This window comes from Uranotaenia lowii, chromosome 3 (genome assembly GCF_029784155.1).
Source record: "Uranotaenia lowii strain MFRU-FL chromosome 3, ASM2978415v1, whole genome shotgun sequence".
Taxonomy (NCBI): domain Eukaryota; kingdom Metazoa; phylum Arthropoda; class Insecta; order Diptera; family Culicidae; genus Uranotaenia; species Uranotaenia lowii.
This window is the reverse complement of record NC_073693.1, coordinates 358,751,519-358,773,839: the sequence shown is the minus strand read 5'-3', so window position 1 is coordinate 358,773,839 and position 22,321 is coordinate 358,751,519. Positions and strand designations below refer to the sequence as shown.

Below are 22,321 nucleotides of genomic sequence, written 5' to 3'. Positions count from 1 at the left end.
TTATTACAGTGACTTCATTCCCGAGTTTCGGTCCGAAGTTTTCATCATCAAAGACTACCAGGCAATCGAACCGATCGAGGAGTGTCGAACATCGGACGTGCTGCACGATGTGCTCGGCTTCGGTTGGCGTTTGCACGCTTGGAAAAGTGACCATCTCTCGGTGACCCTCATGATGACGGAAGGGGTCCCCGGAAGGTTTGTCTCCGGCTGATTTTTGCTTAAAACCTCCTTTGACAATTCCCTTTGTACCATCTCCTTCCAGATACGAATACTGCATTGAGCTGCTGCACGACAGTGATTCCAGCAGGTCGATTCGGTTGCTCCAGATCGATCACTTCGAGCAGCACCAGTCCGGTCCGGTGCACGATCTGATCGAAAACGAACGCCTGGTGGAGGAGGGATTCCTGATCGAGGGCAACGATTCGTTGCGCATCAAATTTTCCGTGAGGCCGCCGACGATTGTGATGAAAAGTCGATACCAGCAGGAGTACATCGAGCGAATGCGCAAGGAGAACGTCAAGTGAGTAGATCGTTTGGATAATTGATTTTATTTTTTGAATCAGCTTTGTTTATACACATCTCCAGTAATCGAATGGATATTTTCATTTGAAACAGACTCCTAGAAAATGTAATTCTAAGTATTTGAATTGCAAGAAAACAATTTTAGTTCCAGAATTGTTTTGATAAGTTAGTAACTGATGCATTACATGGAACGCTTTCAGGCTACTTTTTAGAACATCTTGAATTGATTTACTCAAGACAACACAAATTTCATATATTCCTGCTTCAAAGTGTGAGGGTAGCATCTTAAAACGTAAATGGAAACTAGGTATTTAAATTTCATGCACCATAAACAAATGGAGGAATAATGTTTGTCAAATTATGTCGTAAAACGGAAACTTTTGTAAAAAATAGGTTTGCAAAAAACTTGCCAATTTATGATAGTTTATCCCGAAACTAAAATTGAATAATCATCCTAATCATCGAATGGGAAGAATTAGAAAAACAAAATCTTTTATTTTCTCGCAAAAAAAATATTTTCCTTGCAATTTATGACAAAATGACAAATTTTCAAAAAAATTTAATTTATCAAATCTTAAGAGATTGAGACAATCAAGCATAGAAACAAAATTAAATAAAATTGTCAAAATTATAATTATTGACAAAATCATCAAATTTTTAAAATTGAAATGATTTTGGAAAAAAAAACCAATTGATCAAAATATCAAAAATAACAAATTAACAAAACTGTTTTAATTGACAAATTGACAAAATTTAAAAATTGACAGAAGGACAACTGAAAAAATGACAAATCTAGAATTGACACAATGACAATTGACAAAATTAACAAAAATATAAAATTAATCAATCAACACAATTAATCAAATTTACAAAATTGATGGGCCAAAAGATAGATAAAAATTGACAAAGTCATCAAAAATTACAAAGTTAACAAACATTTCGAAATGATAAGTACCGTAAACTGGGGGAACTTTGATCTGCGGGGTAACTTTGATCAACATGAATTTTTTGCAGATAATCATCATTAACTAAGTGTAAAGTTAAAATATCTGACAACTGTTTACTACGTTTGAAAGCCTGTAGATTGAGGTACAAACGAGCTTAATTTGGTTTTTATTAGAAGATTTTTTATATTACTTAAAATTTAATTGTAAATTCTTAAAATATCTGGTTTTTTGAAGGCTCACAAACAAACATCTCTCCTGATCAAATTTAAGCATTTAGGAGCAAATGGGATGTTTAATGTGAAATTTCAACTCTTCTCTTAGTTTAGAATAAGTTTAAGTGTGATTTTTATGGTCATTTGATGATAATTTTTGGATATTAAAAAAAATGGTCATTTTCCATGAACAAGCCCGTATAGAAAAAATGGCTACAAACCCTATCAAATTGTTAAATTTGAAGAAAAAAAGAACATAAGAACAATACGAGGACTTAGGGAATTGCATGAAGGTAAAAATTTATTTGTTTTTGAGGCCAAAAAAAAATTGAGAAATGTTTATAATTTTTGCCCCTAAATGTATGCAGCAATATTGTCCATCTTTCGAGTATATTTGATTTTGATAGAAAACGTTGAAAAATTCAATTGAGTCCAAACAAAAAATTACTGTTATCGATGTTTTGAGCATTCTGTGCTAAATGGCATCAAAACAATAAATTTGAAGATGATAAGATACGAAAAAACCAGAGTGATCAAAGTTTCCCCGAAACTCGAAATCTGGTTTTGTAACAAACATTTAATTATAACCTCCAATGTCGTTTGAATTTACTGCAATCAATGATCATGTTTAATACTCCTCACCTCAGTAAGGGTTTTAAAGCTTTTAGGTATTACGAAAAAGCAATCCCTTCCAATATATTCAAAGATGAATGAAAAAAGTGATCAAAGTTCCCCCAGTTTACGGTAATTGAGATTATAAAAACGGCAAATTTGACAAAATTCACATTATAGACCAACTTATCAGAATCATCAGTGCTCTAAAATATATTCAAACCATCAAAATTGGAAATTAAACAGAAAGCAAATTTTTTTCAAATTTTCACATTGGTTACAGTTGTGAAGATTGTTGATATTTTTAATTTTAGTAATCTTAAGTATTATTATATCAAAATCGTTCAAAATGTTAAGATTGTCAAAATTGTCAAAATTGTCAAAATTGCTAAAATTGTCAAAACTGTCAAAATAGTCAAAATTGTCAAAATTGTCAAAATTGCCAAAGGACCCCAACTCGAAATTGTCAAAATTGTCAAAATTGTCAAAATTGTCAAAATTTTCCAAAATTGTCAAAGTTATTAAAGTTGTCAAAATTGTCAAAATTGCCAAATTGACAAAATTGTCAAAATTGTAAAAAAAATCAAAATTATCAAAATATCCCAAATTGTCAAAATTGTCAAAATTGTCAAAATTGTCAAAATTGTCAAAATTGTCAAATTTGTCAAAATTGTTAAAATTGTCAAACTTGTCAAAATTGTCAAAATTGTCAAAATTGTGAAAATTGTCAAAATTGTCAAAATTGTCAAAATTGTCAAAATTGTCAAAATTGTCTAAATTGTCAAAATTGTCTAAATTGTCAAAATTGTCAAAATTGTTAAAATTGTCAAAATTGTCCAAACTGTCAAAATTGTCAAAATTGCCAAAATTGCGGAATTGTCAAAATTGTGAAAATTGTGAAAATTGTGAAAATTGTGAAAATTGTGAAAATTGTCAAAATTGTCAAAACTGTCAAAATTGTCAAAATTGTCAAAATTGTCAAAATTGTCAAAATGGTCAAAATTGTCAAAATTGTCAAAGTTGCCAAAATTGTCAAAATTGTCAATATTGTCAAAATTGTCAAAATTGTCAAAATTGTCAAAATTGTCAAAATTGTCAAAATTGTCAAAATTGTCAAAATTGTCAAAATTGTCAAAATTGTCAAAATTGTCAAAATTGTCAAAATTGTCAAAATTGTCAAAATTGTCAAAATTGTCGAAATTGTCAAAATTGTCAAAATTGTCAAAATTGTCAAAATTGTCAAAATTGTCAAAATTGTCAAAATTGTCAAAATTGTCAAAATTGTCAAAATTGTCAAAATTGTCAAAATTGTCAAAATTGTCAAATTTGTCAAAATTGTTAAAATTGTCAAACTTGTCAAAATTGTCAAAATTGTCAAAATTGTCAAAATTGTCAAAATTGTCAAAATTGTCAAAATTGTCAAAATTGTCAAAATTGTCTAAATTGTCAAAATTGTCTAAATTGTCTAAATTGTCTAAATTGTCAAAATTGTTAAAATTGTCAAAATTGTCAAAATTGCCAAAATTGCGAAATTGTCAAAATTTTTCAAAATTTTCAAAATTGTCAAAATTGTCAAAATTGACAAAATTGTCAAAATTGTCAAAATTGTCAAAATTGTCAAAATTGTCAAAATTGTCAAAATTGTCAAAATTGTCAAAATTGTCAAAATTGTCAAAATTGTCAATATTGTCAAATTTGCCAAAATTGTCAAAATTATCAAAATTGTCAAAATTGTCAAAATTGTCAAAATTGTCAAAATTGTCAAAATTGTCCAAATTGTCGAAATTGTCCAAATTGTCAAAATTGTCAAAATTGTCAAAATTGTCAAAATTGTCAAAATTGTCAAAATTAAATTGTCAAAATTAAATTGTCAAAATTGTCAAAATTGTCAAGATTGTCAAAATTGTCAAAATTGTCAAAGTTCTCAAAATTGTCAAAATTTTCAAAATTGTCAAATTTGTCAAAATTGTCAAAACTTTCAAAATTGTCAAATTTGTCAAAATTGTCACAATTGTCAAAGTTGTCAAAATTGTCAAAATTGTCCAAATTTTCAAAATTGTCAAAGTTGTCAAAATTGTCAAAATTGTCAAAGTACCAAATTATCAAATTCGAAAATCGAAAATTCAATTTAGCTCCCCATCCAAAATTTCGCACTCGAAGGAGATGACTTGCATCGAGCTGCATTTACTTTCTGGTATTGTTTAATTACCCACTTTAGCGATCAGCCTCTGGCAATGAAAAAAGATCGTGACTCCCGAAAACTTCGACCCCAAAATTGTCTAACGCATAAAAGAGTGTGTTGTATGTATTCCTAGGAGGTGTTTGCTAAATGAATTCTCAAAAAATGACATGGTTCGTCTAACCTTTTCTTTCTTCGTTCATCTCCATCTTGTTGGCCCCTGCTGCAGGCAAAGTGGCAGCAGTGATTTGGCTCGATACTTAATCGGTTCACGTCTTATTACGCCACACAACCTCTGTCACCCCCACTTTCTTCACCGACAAACGCTTAGACAGCCCCATCTAGCTATCATCAGGCGGATTTGCATGGCGCGCAATTTTATTCGACCCTTAAGAGCTTGGTGATGGTGGGCTTTGCGTTATGGTTTTTTTTCTCTTCACTATGTTCGGTCGTTTTGGCTTTCTTTTTTGGCGCTTGTTAAGTGCTGTGGCGGCTCGATGGCGCACAGTTTAGTCTAATTTTGCTTCTTTTTTGGGGGTACACATTTTTTCTGTTCTTCTAATGATCTATGGTAGAGTTATCATAAGCTTATGAAATTTTGCGTTTCTGGTTGGTATTAACATACATTTTTCTGTTCATTTTAACTTGCATTTTTAAAATATCGATGTTTACTTCTAGGCTGCAAAAATTTATTCTAGAAAACAAAATACATATACCTATACAGTAGGATACTTAACTTTAGAATGGCTCCCTCAAAATAGCTTACGACATCTTCCAAGGATCCAACTGAATGGGTGATAAAACTAATCACCTAGAGCTTCAATCCAAAGTTATAGCTACTAATGAAACCAAATTAAATAAATTTTTCTTCGATGATATCTCAACGCACTGAAAATTTTCCTATTTCAACGACTTTATTTCTGTTATGACAGACAAACGAGAAGATCTGATTCCTTCTCAACCGTCGCCTACTTCCATTTATGAATAAGAATATTTTCAACCGTTGCCAATGAAAAAGTTTTAAAAAACAAAAACACTATCAGTGACCATCCGGGTTGCAAGGTGGCTTGGTTTGTCTGTGAAACACAGACTTTTGATCACTAGTCCAGATATTGCTCAGACACAAATTTTGCTGCCCGGATTTTTACTCACATGATATTATGCCGATCATTTTTTAAACTTAATTTTTAAAAAACAACGGCAGAAAATCGTGTTTGTTCTATGTTTTTTCTCCAGTAACCCTATTTCTATTATAGCGTCTAGCAAACTTTTTTTTTTTATTTTCTATTTCGAAAAAAATTGAAACGTTGAATCAAACCGCACAGCATGCATTCGACAGCGTGTCAAAGTTCAGCTCCAAAAATACCCGCGCATTTCTGTCAAATTTGGCATGTAGATAGGTAGAAGGTACATTTCTGTTACCGTTGCTAATGAAGATTAATTCTTCGCGGACAGGTTCGTTTGGGGCGGCTGGAGGTTTTCATGAGTGGTAAATTTGATTTGCTCCAGCTGGGTGTTGTTTTCAAATCAGCTGGACGCGAGCTCGTGTTTTATTGGAAACTGATCTGATCTGATCTGCAATCAGCTACTGATCAGATTTTTTCTGACATGTTTAGTCTCTCAAATGAAACGATACCGTTGATCTCCAGCGGTGATTATTGTTTTTGCGAGCTCTCTATCTTACGAAATTGGCACGCTGACCTTCCACTAAACTGGTTAGATCGACAGGATTAGCAAGATTCGCAGAATGGAAGAAAGTGCATCTAACTAAACATGCACCCTTGGAACTGGAGCTGAGACTGTTGTTTAGAAATCCGTTTGCCAACCAGTTGATACTCGAATTCACTAACGAGCTCAAGAACCGGAATTCCCCAATCAATCATCTCAATCAATATGTAGCAAGCAAGTGGGTTTTGTGAAGCTGGATGGCAGTGAACATACATATCTTTTGGGCCGACCCACCCTTTATCGTTCATTGATTTAGCGCTGACCTTGCTCAACGGTATTCGGCTACCTAGTAACTACTCGAAACTTGATCAGCGTGCACTGCTCACCGGATTAGCGACGAGAAATGTGACCCTGAAAGCACTTTAGGAGAATGTTGTAGAGATCGACATCGACATCGGCATCGGCATCGGTAAGATGGTGGTGGATGCCCTTTGTGTCAAAATAATAACTATTATTTTTATATCATTCTAAGCCAGTTTTTGGCTGGGCCTGACACGGACTGATCAATATAGATCTTACCACATGATTGATTTATGTTTATTGGACATAAGCTGTGACTTCGTAGGGAGTTATCAGTTGCCAAGCCAGAGTCTATGGGAGGAGTACACTAAGGTCATCGCAGGAAATCATTCAATCCATAGTTTCATTTATGACAAGAAACCTTAATAAAGTTATTGTCACATGTTCTACCTAGATTTAATCCGATAGCTATTGTTAAAGCTATGCTTAATGAAAATGCAAATAGGTTTTATTGTATTTTTTTATGTTGTTGTTCCAATCATGTTATGAGAATAAAAAAATAATGGATAATAAAGGCTTCAGCACAATTTTTTTTGTCATGGTCAAAGGTGGATAAAGGTGATAAAGGTTGAACATTTTTATAATATTTTATATTTTCGATGACTTGTAGATAGTGTAATTAGAAGGGCTGACTGCTATCGAAGTAGGAGGCTGTGTCATTTCAGCAAAATATAGTGTTAGTTGTATGTCGAAAATCACTCATTACCACACCCACGAATCAGAATCTACTCCAATAACGAACTAATAAGATTCTATGCCGGACCGGCATTAACAAGCTTTCCAATAACTGGCATTGTCCTCCCAGCGGATAGGATAGGATATTCCGTATCAATAGGATATTTTCGAATGAAGTACCGAGCGCTGTGTGTGTATGTAAACTCAGATGGTTCACTAGGTAAGATATCGGACTGGAAAGCCGAGATGAGATGTTACAGTGAGTTCGATTCTCACTATACTTTTTTTGCGTTGAATTATCCAATAAGATAGGAATCATTTAAAATGTTTTTCTTGTTTCCTTGAAGGTAGTGGTCATGGAACATTTTGCTTGGGAGCTCGAGTCTTTATACCAGTAGTGCTTTTCCAATGGATCTCTTAAATCACCTCCTGCGTAGATTTCTGCTAGAGAAATACAAATCTGCCATCTGTCGTATTTATTTAAAACCCTTTTTATTTTTATAAGATGGCAGTACCGAAGCGAATCAGGTTAGGGTGACATGAAATCATTTAGATTTTAGGTAAATTCAACTGTAAATTAAAATTGAATGCTAGTAAATTATGCCATAACATTTTCATTCCTCAACTATTGAATAAAACACCTTTGAATTACTTCAATGGAATGAAAAAGATTATTTTAAATAATATAAAAAAAGCACATTGTGCATAAAGCTATATTGAAATTATGCTGGATTAATCTATTAAAATGTTTTTTATTCGAACAATTGTCCAATACCTTTACCTTCAAAACAAGGATAATGATTTTCAATTTGGCTTTTTTTTTTTCTTATGTTTATCAATCAATTTTATATATTTCTTAATCGATTTCAAAATTTTATTAACATGAACGGTTTATAGAACGTATAGCATTCCAGATTTCCCGGTTTAATTCGGGCGTGCCCAAATATTCAAGGAAAATATCGGGGCGACTCCGTGTGTATTCATATAATTTGCTGAATTTACCCAAAAAATCTAATTAGGTAATGATTTGTTTGAATCTCTGATCTGAAAACGAATATTTTATAATTATTTTCATCAAAATTAATAAGAATTTTTTTGAAGCATTGAACACAATTTGAATTGCTTCAACGAAAAAACAAAGGTTCATCAGGCCCGAAAACGCGCTGAAAGGTTCTAAAAAGCATATTATAAAATTCCATTGTTTTTCGCACCACTCGCACTCGATTCATTAAGACTAGGACGCACATATAATCTCTCAATCAAATTATTATTTTTACTTGTTGAAAAAAAATTTAATTTCAATATGAATTAAAACCTTATAAAATCTGCCAGCCTAACTTTTCAAGTTTACTTCATGCCTATCCTTGCCGCTGATTCTTGTTTATTTTGAAAATAAAACAATTGCTGTGGTAACTATGGCAACTATGGTAACGCACTATGAGAGATAGTCATACAAGCAAGCGGACAAACTTATATTAATTGAAGTTTTGGTTTTATCACCGCTATTGTCTGTACTTCGAAATTATGGACGATGTCCGGTGAGTTTTAATAAAAACCAAATACAGTTTACTAGTCATCTATACGTTTCGAGCTACTCGAGGAGTAGCTTTTGTTTGATTGTTATGAAACTCACCGAAAAATTTCGATGATTTCGAAATCCAAACTTATATTGAAATGTTTTCGACGATTTGACTGTCAGATATGACAACCAGAAATGGTTACGATCGTAAGACCTGGAAATCTGGAAAGCTGATCTGCTCGTTTTATAAATACATTTCGTTGAGAGTAGGTAAAAAAACTGACACTGGTAAAATTCAAAAGACGCTCCATTTCAGAACTTGTTAAATATCCACCTAAAACAAGAAAAACATCAGCCTGACCGAAATGATCTCGTCCAAAAACTTTCATTATTTCATTTTTTTCTGATTTCCTTCATTTTTTCATGCTTTATCTTCTTAAAGCTTAGTGCATTTAGAAATGGGACAGTAGCGAATGCGTGTATCTCAAAAACAATTCGTTTGATCGAAATACTTTCTATGAAGGAAATGTAGGTTATCTTATGATAATTCATAAAAAAAAATTAAAAAATATAATTCATCGATTTTTGTAAGAAAAAATTCTTCTTTATTCTTGGTATCTCCCATCGGGAGGCGCACACTTTTTTCAGACATGATATTCATCAGTTTTTCCCACTTATACTTGGTCTAATCTGTATTTTAGGTCGCTGCATCATCCACCTTCAATTTCTGCTTTTTTTCGGTCCAATACTTCTCTATTAAAAGACACTGAGCACAATTAAGTGGATACAGCGATATCGAAATTAACAAAACTTGATTATTTTTAAGTCACCTCAAAGCGATTTTAATGGAATGTCTGCTGGCAAAATCTGACAATAACGAAGCAAAATCATCATGAGATGGAACTTAAAGTATAAACGGTCAGTATAGATCGTAGATACAAGATTACTCTTTTTAGGCGCGAAAACTTAAGTGTTCATTTTGAAAATTTTTGTTTTTTCACAGGAGCAGAATCTTGGCCAACCGTTATATTTTATACAAAAAAACCAGCAAATACGAACTTTAATATGCTAGGGACCTTGCCATGATCAGAAAGGTTATAGGATTCAACCACAGGAATTTATCTGGAATATAGTTTTTCGTGAGTTTTGTTGTCCATCAGAAATCACCTGTCTCATTGCCTCGGTACTGGCTATACAGCTTACGAACTCTGAAACTAGAATAAAAATTGTTTTTGATTGGTTTGAATGACTCATAACTAGGCAACACTTCAGCATATCGGAGAAATTTTTTTATGGAAATTTCAGCAATCCGTACTTAGTTTATTGCTTATTCGAAATTTAAAACGCTAGTATGAGACTTGACTTTCCTGATGACCCTAAACCGTATTTGCGGATCAAGTGCTTCACTCTTATGCTTCATTTGAACTTTGTGGACATTTTGGATAGTGTTTGCATACTTTTCCACCACTCACACACAATGATTCTTTGAATAAACAACGGTTTATTTTTTTAATTATTATCGTATTTGGTTGAATTACCATCCATACAAATAGCTTAAATCTAAGAAGTTCTGCTAAGTGCTAATTTAAACCTACGTTTACACATATTAAAATCAAACAAGTGACACACTGAGTTAAAACGTTCACAACACTTGTCAATAGGATGATTTCTGCCATATGCGGTACCTTGTAGGTACCGTGATCCGGGGTAAAATTGATCACTTTTTTAAATATTTTTCGATTATTTTTTCTGTTCAGGGGAATGTGGCATGTTTCATATTTTTAAAACCAGTACTGGACTCGCATAAATGTAAAACATGGTTGAAGAAATTTATTAGACTATTTTAAATTTGATTAAAAAATTGATTTCGTCTCTGTTCAGAATTTGATGCTTTGGGGTAATATTGATCAGTCTCTATTTGGACGGTTTTAACGAGTTTTCTTGTTCACAAAGTATACAAAACAAATTCATAATATTTACCAATGCTAGTTTATCAGTTTTACTTTTCTTTTTAACGTTTTCTTTCAAAAACATTTATAATCGAATAAAGAACAATGATACTGCATACATTTAGAGGCAAAAATTATAACAATTGCTAAATAAGGCTATGATCATTTAGTATCCGGGCACTTTATTTCGGTGATATCTACGTTAATAGAGCTCGGATATGCAAAACTTTAGTAGCGTTGTGTTTGTTATGAAAAGGACTATCTTGCCTATTTTTGATAGATTTTTCAGTTTACGTGTGTTTGAGATATTTACGACGCAAAAAGACATGGTAAAAATAATTTTGCACAAATTTGCTCCTTTTACGCATTTTGCGCGTCGAAAATTCTTCATTGTTGACTTGAAAGCTTATGAACTGTTGATTTTTTCTGATTTTTTTTTTCGAAACAAATGGTTAAGAAATATAAGGAGCCACTCTAGAATACTCACGAAGTTCAAACCAAGCATCTTATTGGAACCCTTGATCTTAAACATGGTAAAAAGTCTATGGTTATTGGGGATAACTGAATGCAGACTCCTTAAGTAATGCAAAAAATCCATTTCCGGCAGGCAAAAAGTGTTGTCTGACTATTAGACGCCAAGTAAATAACTAATAATGACCAGTTCCAAAGATCGCAATCTGTGCATCCGGTTTTTACACAATATGACAGATGTGTTCTGAAGGACAAAAAAATGTATGTTAAAACCGGATTTAAGAAATCAAATTCTTCGAGATGCCGACTCATGAAAAGGTTCCAACGCGGTTCTAATTGCTTTTTACAGGTGAGTTTGTGTAAAATAGCATGATTTTGCAAAGGTTTTGCTTCTGTGGTAAAAAAATAAATCAATACATGACCGAAAAAAAGTGTGCAAAGATAAAAAAGAGATTTTATGAAAAAGTTAGAGAATTTCTCGAAATCATTGATAAATATATTATTTTTATATTTTTAAATTAAATGTCATATTAACACCTTCATTTCCTCCATAGAAAGTTTTTCGATCAAATGAATAGTTTTTAAAATACACACGTTTGTAACTGCCCGGATACTAAATGATCATAGCCTTAGTTTTACCTTAAAAAAAAACAAATTAAATTTTACCTCCACACATTCCCTAGGCCCTCCCATTATTTCCATTTTTATTTTTTCTTCAAAGTAAACCATTTGATAGGATTCCTATCCATTTGTCCAATACGGGCTTACTCTATGAAAATGTCCTTGTTTTTTAAATATCAAAAATTGGTTTTTAAATGACTCTAAAAAGAGCACTCTAACTATACATATACAAAGAAAAAAAGTTATTCTTTCACATTCAACAAGCCATTTGCTTCTAATTGCTTTTTGGTATCATCAGGAGAGCTGTTTTTTCGAGAGCTCTGGAAAAAGATATTTTAAGATTTTGAAATTACATTTTTGCAAACAAGAATAAAAATTCAAATACAAATCAATTTTTTTCTATATAATACTCAATTTATAGGCTTTCAAACGTTGAAAACAGTTTTCCAAAATTCAAACTATAAACTGAGTTATTGATGATAATGTGGAAAAATTTATTATTGGTCAAAGTTACCCCTGTGATCAATGTTACCCCGTTTTACGGTACGTAGATATTGACACGTTGAAGTATGTATGGGGAGTAGACACGGCGAGTCAAGGTATAAAAAAATGAAAATTTGCTGCAATTCGATACGACGCTTTTCAAGTGTGGTTAAGGATATCAGGGCACATCTCTGCTCATACGGCGGAAGTCGGAGCGGTTCGTTCCACGGGAGACGCAGTAGAGCGTATCTGACGAAGCTACGTTGAACCCTTTCTAGGCGGTTGCAATGTGTTATCTGAGTAGGAGCCCACACCTGGACGGCATACTCCAGTATGCTACGAACTGACGAACAATAAATGGCTTTCAGTGCGTTTATGTCGTCGAAACCTTCGGTGTTCCGGCGCAAAAACCCGAGTGCAGCAAATCCTTTTGCAGAGGTAAGCGCAATGTGTTCGGAGAAAGTAGATAAGTCTGTAATCAATTTCCACTCCCAGATCAAGAATAGACTTCACATTCTTCAAGCAGAAACCTGATAGTTGGTAGTCAAATCTGATCATGTTTCGTGAACGGGTAAGTTGATGATCTTACACTTTTTTAGCATTGGCCTGCATTCCGTTCATTCGGCACCAGTTTTCTAACGAGACAATGTCAGCTTGAAGGGTGAGGCAGTCTACAGTGCTTACAATCTTTCGAAAAAGCTTCAGATCGTCGGCATACATTAGCGTATCGGATTGAAGAGTTGCACAGAGATCGTTAACGAAGATTATGAAGAGAAGAGGCCCGAGATGGCTTCCTTGAGTTACACCTGACGGGATGGCAAATGTTCTCGAACGTAAGCTGTTAACTTTCGTGAAAGCATGACGGTTGTTGAGGAACGACGCAATCCAGTCAAGTGCCCAATCAGGGAAACCTATACGATCCAGCTTTCCAATTAGTTGCGGTCGAATGCTTTCGCAAAATCAACGTAGATAGAATCGACTTGACAACCTTTCTCCATACAGTCACTCAATGAGCTTACGTAGCGCATCAGGTTGGTAACGGTCGACCTTTGTTTCACAAAACCATGTTGAGCCTCGCAGATCAAAGATTTAACAGCAGCATATATCCGTTCGTGCATCAAGACTTCAAAATCTTCGAAATAGAGTTCAAAATCGAAATAGGACGATAGTTTTCCACGCTGTGAACTGTCAGCTATCAGTTTGATAATGACGGATTTAGAAGGAAACTGTGCAATTTTTTTTCATTTCCTCTTACATCATAAATATCTCTTAAACGCGTATATTTAAAATTTTGAAAAAAATGGTCTGAAAGTACTTTTCAAAGGCAGCAAAATGCTGTCAAAATTTTGAATGTCTGATCACTAGTAAAGCGGCCAAAAATGCTAAAAATAAAAAAAAAATAAAGAAAAATTGTATAACATCAAATATTTTTAATCGGGTACAAGTTAGCTTTGTGCTTTGTTCACATGAATTGTACTCCAAGAACGAAGGAATATTTCATCCAAAGTTATGGTTTGGCGCTAATTTAAGACTGGATGGATCGCTTTCAAATATTTTATTGCTAATTCAGGCAGCAAAAACAACCAAAAAAGTTATGAGACGTGTATAAATATAAGAATTTGAAATTTCCATTCAAAGCTTGCAGCGGTCTAATATTCGTTTGGCCGAATAGTAAAAAGGTCAATATTCGGTATTCGGTCGTTCGCCGAATACCACTTTTCGGTACATCTCTAATTTCTTATTAGGATCACATCACTTTTCTGCACGCTCGTGAGAAAATATCCAAAAACAAGGACGGTTAGCCATCAACTAAGATTTTACGTGAATTTCATGTGTCGTTTACGCGGAAAAAGTTTAGTTTCTACATAGCACACGAAGAATTGATGGGATCATAATAGGGTCATAATCCTTTTGGCACACCGAAGGATGCAAAGAACTGCCTGGTAAAGGTATCTCCCGTTCGAACAGTCAATTTTCACCCAGTCAAAAAACTGCAAACCCAGCCAAGTAAACCTAACTTTAATGCAGATCAGTGTAGATGAGGGTCACATATATTATCCTGCAGCGTCAAAAAGAGTACATTGAGATTTTTTTTCCGAAAGACTAAGGAGAAACGGAGTATAACCAAAACCGAGATATTCAAATGAACATTCAAATGCTGTTAATTTTTTGGCAGCTATGGTACTTACATAATAGTTAGGAAATTTTATTTTGAACATTCTTTAACTATAGAAAAGTGAAAAGTCAGGCAGGAGTAGAATATTCCTAGCTGAGTTATTCGAAGGAATAGTACTGTTTGATATTAAGCTGACTAACCGGACCAAACATGATAAAAAACTTCATTTTGAAAAGAGTTTTTTTGAGGCGCGCATGTTTCCTTATATACAGTACCGTTCATAATTGTATAGAAATTGGAAGCACGCGCACTGTCACTTCGACTTTGAACTTCCATAACTTTTTACTCTAATGATATTTTTTAATCAATTTTTTCAACGATCAACTATCACACTATTAAATCACAAAATTTGAGCTTTTTGGAGTTTGTGTGGCCTGAGATACAGTATTTCTACGAAAATCTGACTTTTTGGACTTTTCTCATTCAAACTGCAATATCTCAGATACTACACTATATTTTTTATTCAAATTTTGCAGAGTGATTTTTGAAACATGAAGCTAGCATGTCTGAAGTTTTCGAAAAGTTCTATCGATGAGATCAAAAGTTACGCGAGCTGCAATACTTCAGGCATAAACCTAGATATGTGATTTCTATATAATTTTGGACGAATGTTTCCATAGGAAAATCATATTCTCTGTTTAACAACCAGTAAATCTATTTCATCCAAAAATTCAAAACAATATCGTGAGATTCTGATTTCAAAACACAAATGGAACATTTATTCCATATTTTCTTTTCTTCATTGCTTTTGCCAGACACTTTTTGTCTGATTGTTGGATGGAAACGATATTGTTCTCATGAATCGTCCAAAATTCTATAGAAATCGCATTTCTAGGTTCATGCCTGAAATATTGCACCTCGCGTAACTTTTGATCTCATCGATAGAATCTTTCGAAAACTTCTGACATGCTAGCTTTATATTTCAACAATCACTCTGCAAAATTTCAATAAAAAATGTAGCGTAGTTTCAGAGATATTACAGTTTAAATGAGAAAAGTCCAAAAAGTCCGATTTTCGTAGAATTACTGTATCTCAGGCCACACAAACTCCAGAAAGCTCAAATTTTGTTATATAATAGTGAGATAGTTGATCTATCTAACGCAAAAAATTTGATCAAAAACCATTATCAGAGTAAAAAGTTATGGAAGTTCAAAGTCGAAGAAACAGTGCGCGTCCTTCCAATTTCTATACAATTATGAACGGTACTGTAAATACTGTTTTAAATTTTAGTGCTTTTCATTTGTGTACGAGTCATTTAAGCAAGTCGCTTTTGTGCATATATATGGAAACATATGGAAATTTGTGGTTTTTTTTTATAAATGTGTGCTGCCATAAAGGCCATTACGCATAAAAATAACAACTGCAGTAATTTTTGGTTGTATTAATATACATACTTTTTACATTTTTTCTGAACATATGGATGCTGCATACATTTAGGGGTAAAAAAATACTAACAAAAATAAAAAAATAAAAATGTTTAGATGAATGAAAATTCACTATTGCTAAAGCGTGATGAAAAACAATCATAATCTGGCATATGGGAAGAAGATTAACAAGTTGTCTCTTTGTTTTGCATTTTTTTGCATCTTACCCCGGAAAGGTAACTGAATTTTAAAAATATTTATTTGAAAAAATAGATGATTGTCGAAAAAATTTTTTACATCAATAGTGTTGGTATAGGATGATGAAACCGGTAAAAAGTTTGCAGGTTATTGATATCATTGAGCCAACCCGTCATACTGGGTAAAGTTTTTAACGCCATCGAAAATGTTGAAATTTGTACATTTTTTGCTCGATTTATTTATTTAATTTTATATGAAAATCAAAAACTTTGAAAAACCAAGCTTAAGATTTGAGAAATTATGTCATCATAATTTAGTAATCATTAAAGGATAACTTGATTAGATAATATTAAATTATAAATTTAGTCAGTTCAGTGGTATACAAACGTTGCATCATTCGAACGTTGCCCAGTTCGTTTTTCTGTAAAAACGACTTTCAGCTAAAAAAGGGGGGAATCATGGGCCACTTTTTTCGTTGTTCCATAACTTCTTTATTATAAAAGATAAAATTAAAATAATAAATGGTATGGTTTTCTACATTTTCAAGATATCATATGGTATTTTTTTAAAAATTTTAATAAGTTATTTTCCCCAAATTCTGACTGTTTTAAAAAAAGCAATATTTTTTGGATTTAGAAAAATGGTGGGGAATTGTGGGCCACTAAATTCAAATTGACTAAATAACATGCAAAGTTTATGAGTTGACCCAAAACTGTTTTTTTTTTGTTTATTTGTGACACTTTACCAACGCTTTGGCATTCGTGTCAAACCCAAAACTGTGATTTCATAATTCATTTCGTTATTGTAAAGAAATTTCAGATGATGAAATCAAAAAAAAAGCTGTGTATGATCGAATAGATTCCAAAACCTGGCTCGCGAACGTTTTGGCAAAATTCCTTATATCGGATGGACAAAATATTTTTCATAACTTTTCATTTGGCATAAGAAAACTTTGCAGAGAGGGAAAACGTATTTTAAGTTCTGAATGTGTATAAAAACATAAAAATATTGGTGGTTCAAGATGTGTGGCCCACGATTCCCCACAAGCTATGATTTGCAAATTGGTTGCGTTTGTGTGACTTATTGATGTTTCATCAAAAATTTCTTTTCCATGTGAAAGAACATGACAAAATAAGCTCATGAGAGTATGAGCATATTTTTGTTATGAACTTTAGGTTCTTCATTGATGCAATTAGCGGGTGTTTTTTTTAATTATGTAAGTAAATTTTTCCAACTTTTTTTAGCTTAATAAATAAAAAAAGCTTATAATGCATATTTAAGTCAACAACATATAGAAATATATGCTTACGCAAAGCGACGACGATGACAGTTGGTTTGAGATTTTTATCTCAACACACATCTGAGATATTAAAAGTGGCCCACGTTTCCCCATGGCCCACGATACCCCACTCTCCCCTACATAAAATTTGAAGGCTCTAAAGAATTTTTCAGAATAATTTGAAATTTTGTGACGTGAATTCAGTACACTACCCTGTTCTGTTTTAACTGAGTGAATTCAGGTCACAACTTTAAAGGGGCATAACAATCGAGAATTTATGAACTCCAAATTGTGGGAAATTGTTTTCTCTACAACTTGATTGAAGACACCAATATCCTATTCCTACAGAGAGTACAGGAAAATAAAGTGATATGTACTGAAGTCAAAAATGCCAATTCTAGCGTGAATTTACGTCACTAAAGTAATTGATCACAAGTTCACAACACAAACCACTTAAACTTTTTAATGACCAAATTATATTAATTTTGAAGGAAATTAAATTTGCGTCCTTTTGACACTTTTTTTTTCTTTCAACTAAATTGGTTGACAACAACAGTTCCGAAAAGTCTGGAAAAGCGATTTTACGTCACGGTGGAATGTGTCTAATGCTCATGCAGTATTATAGTGGATTTGTTTCATCGCAAAATTGCTGAAGCGCCAAGCAAATGAAGCTGTGAAAATGTCACTAAGCATTTGGAATGGGCATCATCTGTTGCCATTGTTGTTGATAAAAGTCCTCAAGCACGATTGGAACCATTTTCCATTGCATTGCCAAGTGTGGGCTGGTGATGAAAACAAATCCTAGCGGGAGGATGTCGTTACGATCGGATTGCTGTTAAAAGAGTAGTCAAGAAAGCGAATTTTACGCGACCGATCTGTCTCGCGCGTGTTTGCGACAAGTGGTTGGTTAACCTAAAATGTGTAGCATTTAAATAAGATTCAATTATGCCTTAATTGAAACGCTCACCGAACAATGTTTATTTCGGCGCGACCACAATTGACCGCCGGCCAAATCTCTTTATAATAGAGGAAAAGAAAAGTTGAAAAAAAAAAATGAAAAACCGAGGTCGATCGCTGCCCGTTACATACCTACATAAATATACTTATGTTGGTATCTGGCTCTCGCCATCTACTATTTACGTCCTCTCTTGGTCGCCTCTTCCTGTCAAGGTTTGTCGTCGCATAACACCACATCGAAACATGTGCGATTAGCCGCAAACTTTTTCGTGTGTGTTTGTATGTGTGTACAAGTGGCCAATAATAATTAACATACATTAAATTAATATGTTCCACTCGGAGGCAATGCATCATCTTCCTTTCATATTTAATCCTTGCACTTGCGATGCGACTGATGATATGTACCTTACCTACTACCAAAATGTGCGGCTACCTTCAACTGCCAACGGATCATATGGTTTAGTATTTTGAAATTCGTGGTTTTTGAGATTTGCTCACGTGTGTCCGGCGGAACGTCAGAAAGAAAGAAAGAAAAAGATCAAGCGACCAGTCTCGGTGTAGTGAGTAGTAGTCCATCAGCCGCTGTGTTCTTCTAGTCTCAGCAGAGTCAGAGCGAGCTATTTTTGTACACCTTCACCTTAGAGGCATCTGATTTGCCCCCCTCTTGGAGAACACCGACCGCTGCTTGCTGCTACCCGCAATGGGCAATGGATGAGTCAAGCAAGCAAGGAGACTTATATACCTACCAGGTTACACCACACCGCAAATTTCCCTCTCAGGTGGCCACTATAGGCCGAGGAAGGGTGGAATGGGGGCTAATTAAAATTTTGATCATCGATATTCACACGTTCGCTGATTTGCCTCTCGTGTTTGAAGTGTTGCTACGTGATTTAGAAATGCTCCTAATCTGGGAGCGAAATTTTCCGGGTTTATCACATTCTCTTTCCGCGTAGAAGCAATCGGCATAATATTTTTATTGCATTTGTCTAGGAAGAGTTTCGTTTTTCAAGAATAAACATATTTTAGAACTTTATCGTTGAATAAAATTTCCTTTATCTCAATGCCGAGATATTGTCAGTTCACTTGAATCTCGTGACGCTATCTAGTACGAAATTTCTGCGTGTTCATAGGAGTTCAAATAGATTTTCTGAATAGATGATGCGTAGGGACTTGGTGTTCACGGCATTTTTGAAGGATTTGCCGTAATGTGAAGATCTGGTTCGTCGTAGACCGTCCCTTCATGGAGCCGACCTGATGACTTCCCACGAATCTTTTTGCTTGTGGCGTTAGGCGGCGGAGTAGGATTCGGGACAACATTTTGTAGGCGGTTTCGGCTCCCTTTGTGTAGATTGGACATATTATCCCTTCCTTCCACTCCTCCGGTAGCTGTCCTGTGTCTCAAATCCAGATCATCAGACAGTGTAGGCAATCGGCCAACATGCATAGGGGTGGCTCCTCTACGTCGTTGGCTACGTCGGCGATGTACCTTCCCCCAACGCCTTGGTCTCGCAAGTATGCCGGTCAGGTATTCATCGAAGTGATGCTTACACCTTTTCGTCACCTCACGATTGTCCGTCGGGATACCTCCGTCCTTATTCCAGCACATTTTGCCTTGCGGTACGAAACCTTTGCGGGATGCGTGCGTTGAGCTTCTGATAGAATTTTCGTGTTTCCTGGGAACGGAGCAGCTACTCCAGCTCCTTGAGCTCCTCCTCTTCCAGGTGCCGCTTTTTTTTTTTTTTATTTTAAAACTATAGAATTTTGGCTTAACTTTTAACACATAGCGGGCCAAATGGTAAAACATAAATCAAAATTACAAATCTATTTTGCAATCGATAAAAAAGTTTGCTACTACTTTGAGGACTTCTGTGTTAAGACTTTTGAGCATTATTTGAACATCTGGTGTAATTCTTTTCGCCAACAGGATTTTCCATATCGTCCATCTCCTTGTTCCATAATTTGAACAGGTAAACAGGAAGTGATCTGGATCTGCGTTAGACGCGCCGCACTCACAGGTGTCGTTCTGGATAATTCGGTTCCGGTAGAGATGAGCTGGTAGACGTGAATGGTTGCTTATGAGCTTCGATAATATTACAATCTCTCTTCTACTGTAGTCATACTGGGCAAACCACGGTTGTAACGAAACGGAAGATAGAATACTATGACAGTAGCGACCTTTAACTCCAGTATTCCATGCTGCCTGCCATCGTTGTCGACTCCTAAGACGGCACGGGAACGATATCTCATTGGTAGTTAACATATAAGTATCAGGAGAACTTTGTCTTGGAGCGGCCTTAGCTTCTTGGTCGGCTAACTCATTCAAAGGAATTCCACGATGTGATGGTACCCAAATTAACGTTAATTTGGATCCTCGAAACTGAAGGGATTTCACCATTTCCTTGATTTCATACCAAGCTATTGAATACGACGACTTGGCTGTGAAGCTTTGCAGGCTTGTTAAGCAGCTCATGCTGTCGGTCATAATAACATAGTTTCCGTTTGGACTTTCCGAAACTATTTCAACTGCTTTTCGAATGGCCAAAAGTTCCGCAGTATATACCGAAGCTACTTGACACAGCTTGTGTGATGTGAAAGGAATGTTAAAGTTGTTGACAACGGCATATCCTACATTTGATAAGTCTTTCGAACCATCTGTTGCTAGTAAGAATGTTCCTTGGTATTTCTCTTCAATGAAATTCATTACAGTATCCTTTGTACTAGCCTGGCTGGGTTGTGCTAAGAGAGCAGCCACCGACAAGTCGATATCTATCTCATATTTCCGCACATTTGGTGAAAATAGATAGCATGGATGTGTTTGTAAGGTATTCTGCAAAGGAAAGAAATCGTTCAAATCGTGGATGGTTTTTTGAAATTCTGTTGATGCTAATGCGGATTCCAGTGTGGGTTGAACATATAGTTCATTCCAATTTTGTAAGTGAGCTCGTTTGTTGATAAACCGCATAATCGCCATTTCTCTCCTAAATCTCAGAGGACATATTCCAGCACACTTTGGCTTGCGGTACGAAACCTTTGCGGGATGCGTGCGTTGAGCTTCTGATAGAATTTTCGTGTTTCCTGGGAACGGAGCAGCTACTCCAGCTCCTTGAGCTCCTCCTCTTCCAGGTGCCGCTTTTTCTCCTTTAAAATTTAGACTCACTGCCCCTTCCGCTGTCGGTGATTTTTTACTTCTTTGCACTACTGCCGCCCGCGCGGCGTTCTTTTCGTCCATCACCCTCCTACAATCTTCGTCAAACCAGTAGTTCCGTCGTGTTTGTTCTACATGCCCGATGACGTTCTCCCCAACGCCGTAATGGCTGTCTTGATGGTCTTCCAACACCTCGAGACGGGCTTCGTCAAGCTCGCCCCCCGCCGGCAGCGTTGCTTCGAGCGGTTGCGGTCGTCGGTTTTGTATGTTGTTCACTACGGAGAGTTTAGACAGGATCTGAGATCGATGATGTCCGAGAAGTGTCGGATGTCTGCTAAGACGTTTGATACGGTGATCTGCAGGTGTACTTGTGTGGTAGGCAGTTCTGGGAAAAGGTAAAACGTTCGCTTGGAAGCGACGACATCTATGCGTTGGTCAGCTAGTTCCGGTGCGCTGAACGATCCCATTTTCGGTTTGAATTCCTCCTCCTGGCCGACCTGAGCATTAAATTCCCTATGACGATCTTGATACCATGTTTTGGGCAGCAGTCGTATTCACGCTCTAACGGCGCGTAGAATTCGTCTTTGTCGTCACCGGTGCATCCAAAGTGAGGGATGTGTACGTTGATGATGCTGATGTTGAAAAACCGGCCCTTGATCCCAACTAGCACTACCCAATCACGCGTTCCAAGCTCGTATGTATTGCCGCAGCTCTGTTATTTATTTTAATGGTGTTCCGTCATAGCCTGATGAACAATGTTCCTCCAATACACTCGGACCATGCCAACTGTTCTCCAACTTCTCGATCACGCTTTCTTGGTTTAATCATTTCGCTTGTTGCGACCCTGCTCTTCTCGTTCCTACCGTATTGGCAGCGAACACCTGTTTTGCAGGACAGTCGTCCGGCATTCTCGCAACTTGTTCTTTGGTAGATGGTATGACCATCTCGGAACGTTCGTACCGTAAAGCCCTTCCAGTATACCTA

At 35.3% G+C, this 22,321-nt stretch overlaps 1 protein-coding gene across 1 annotated transcript in view; it reads left to right on the top strand.

Moving 5' to 3' along the window:
• The window catches only part of LOC129754005 (uncharacterized), an 85,521-nt gene that overhangs the window by 14,450 nt on the left and 48,750 nt on the right, over window positions 1-22,321 (top strand). Inside the window, exons 3-4 of the mRNA XM_055749859.1 lie at window positions 10-195; window positions 263-520. Coding sequence (XP_055605834.1) covers window positions 10-195; window positions 263-520 — 444 coding nt within the window. The remainder of the gene's footprint in view (window positions 1-9; window positions 196-262; window positions 521-22,321) is intronic.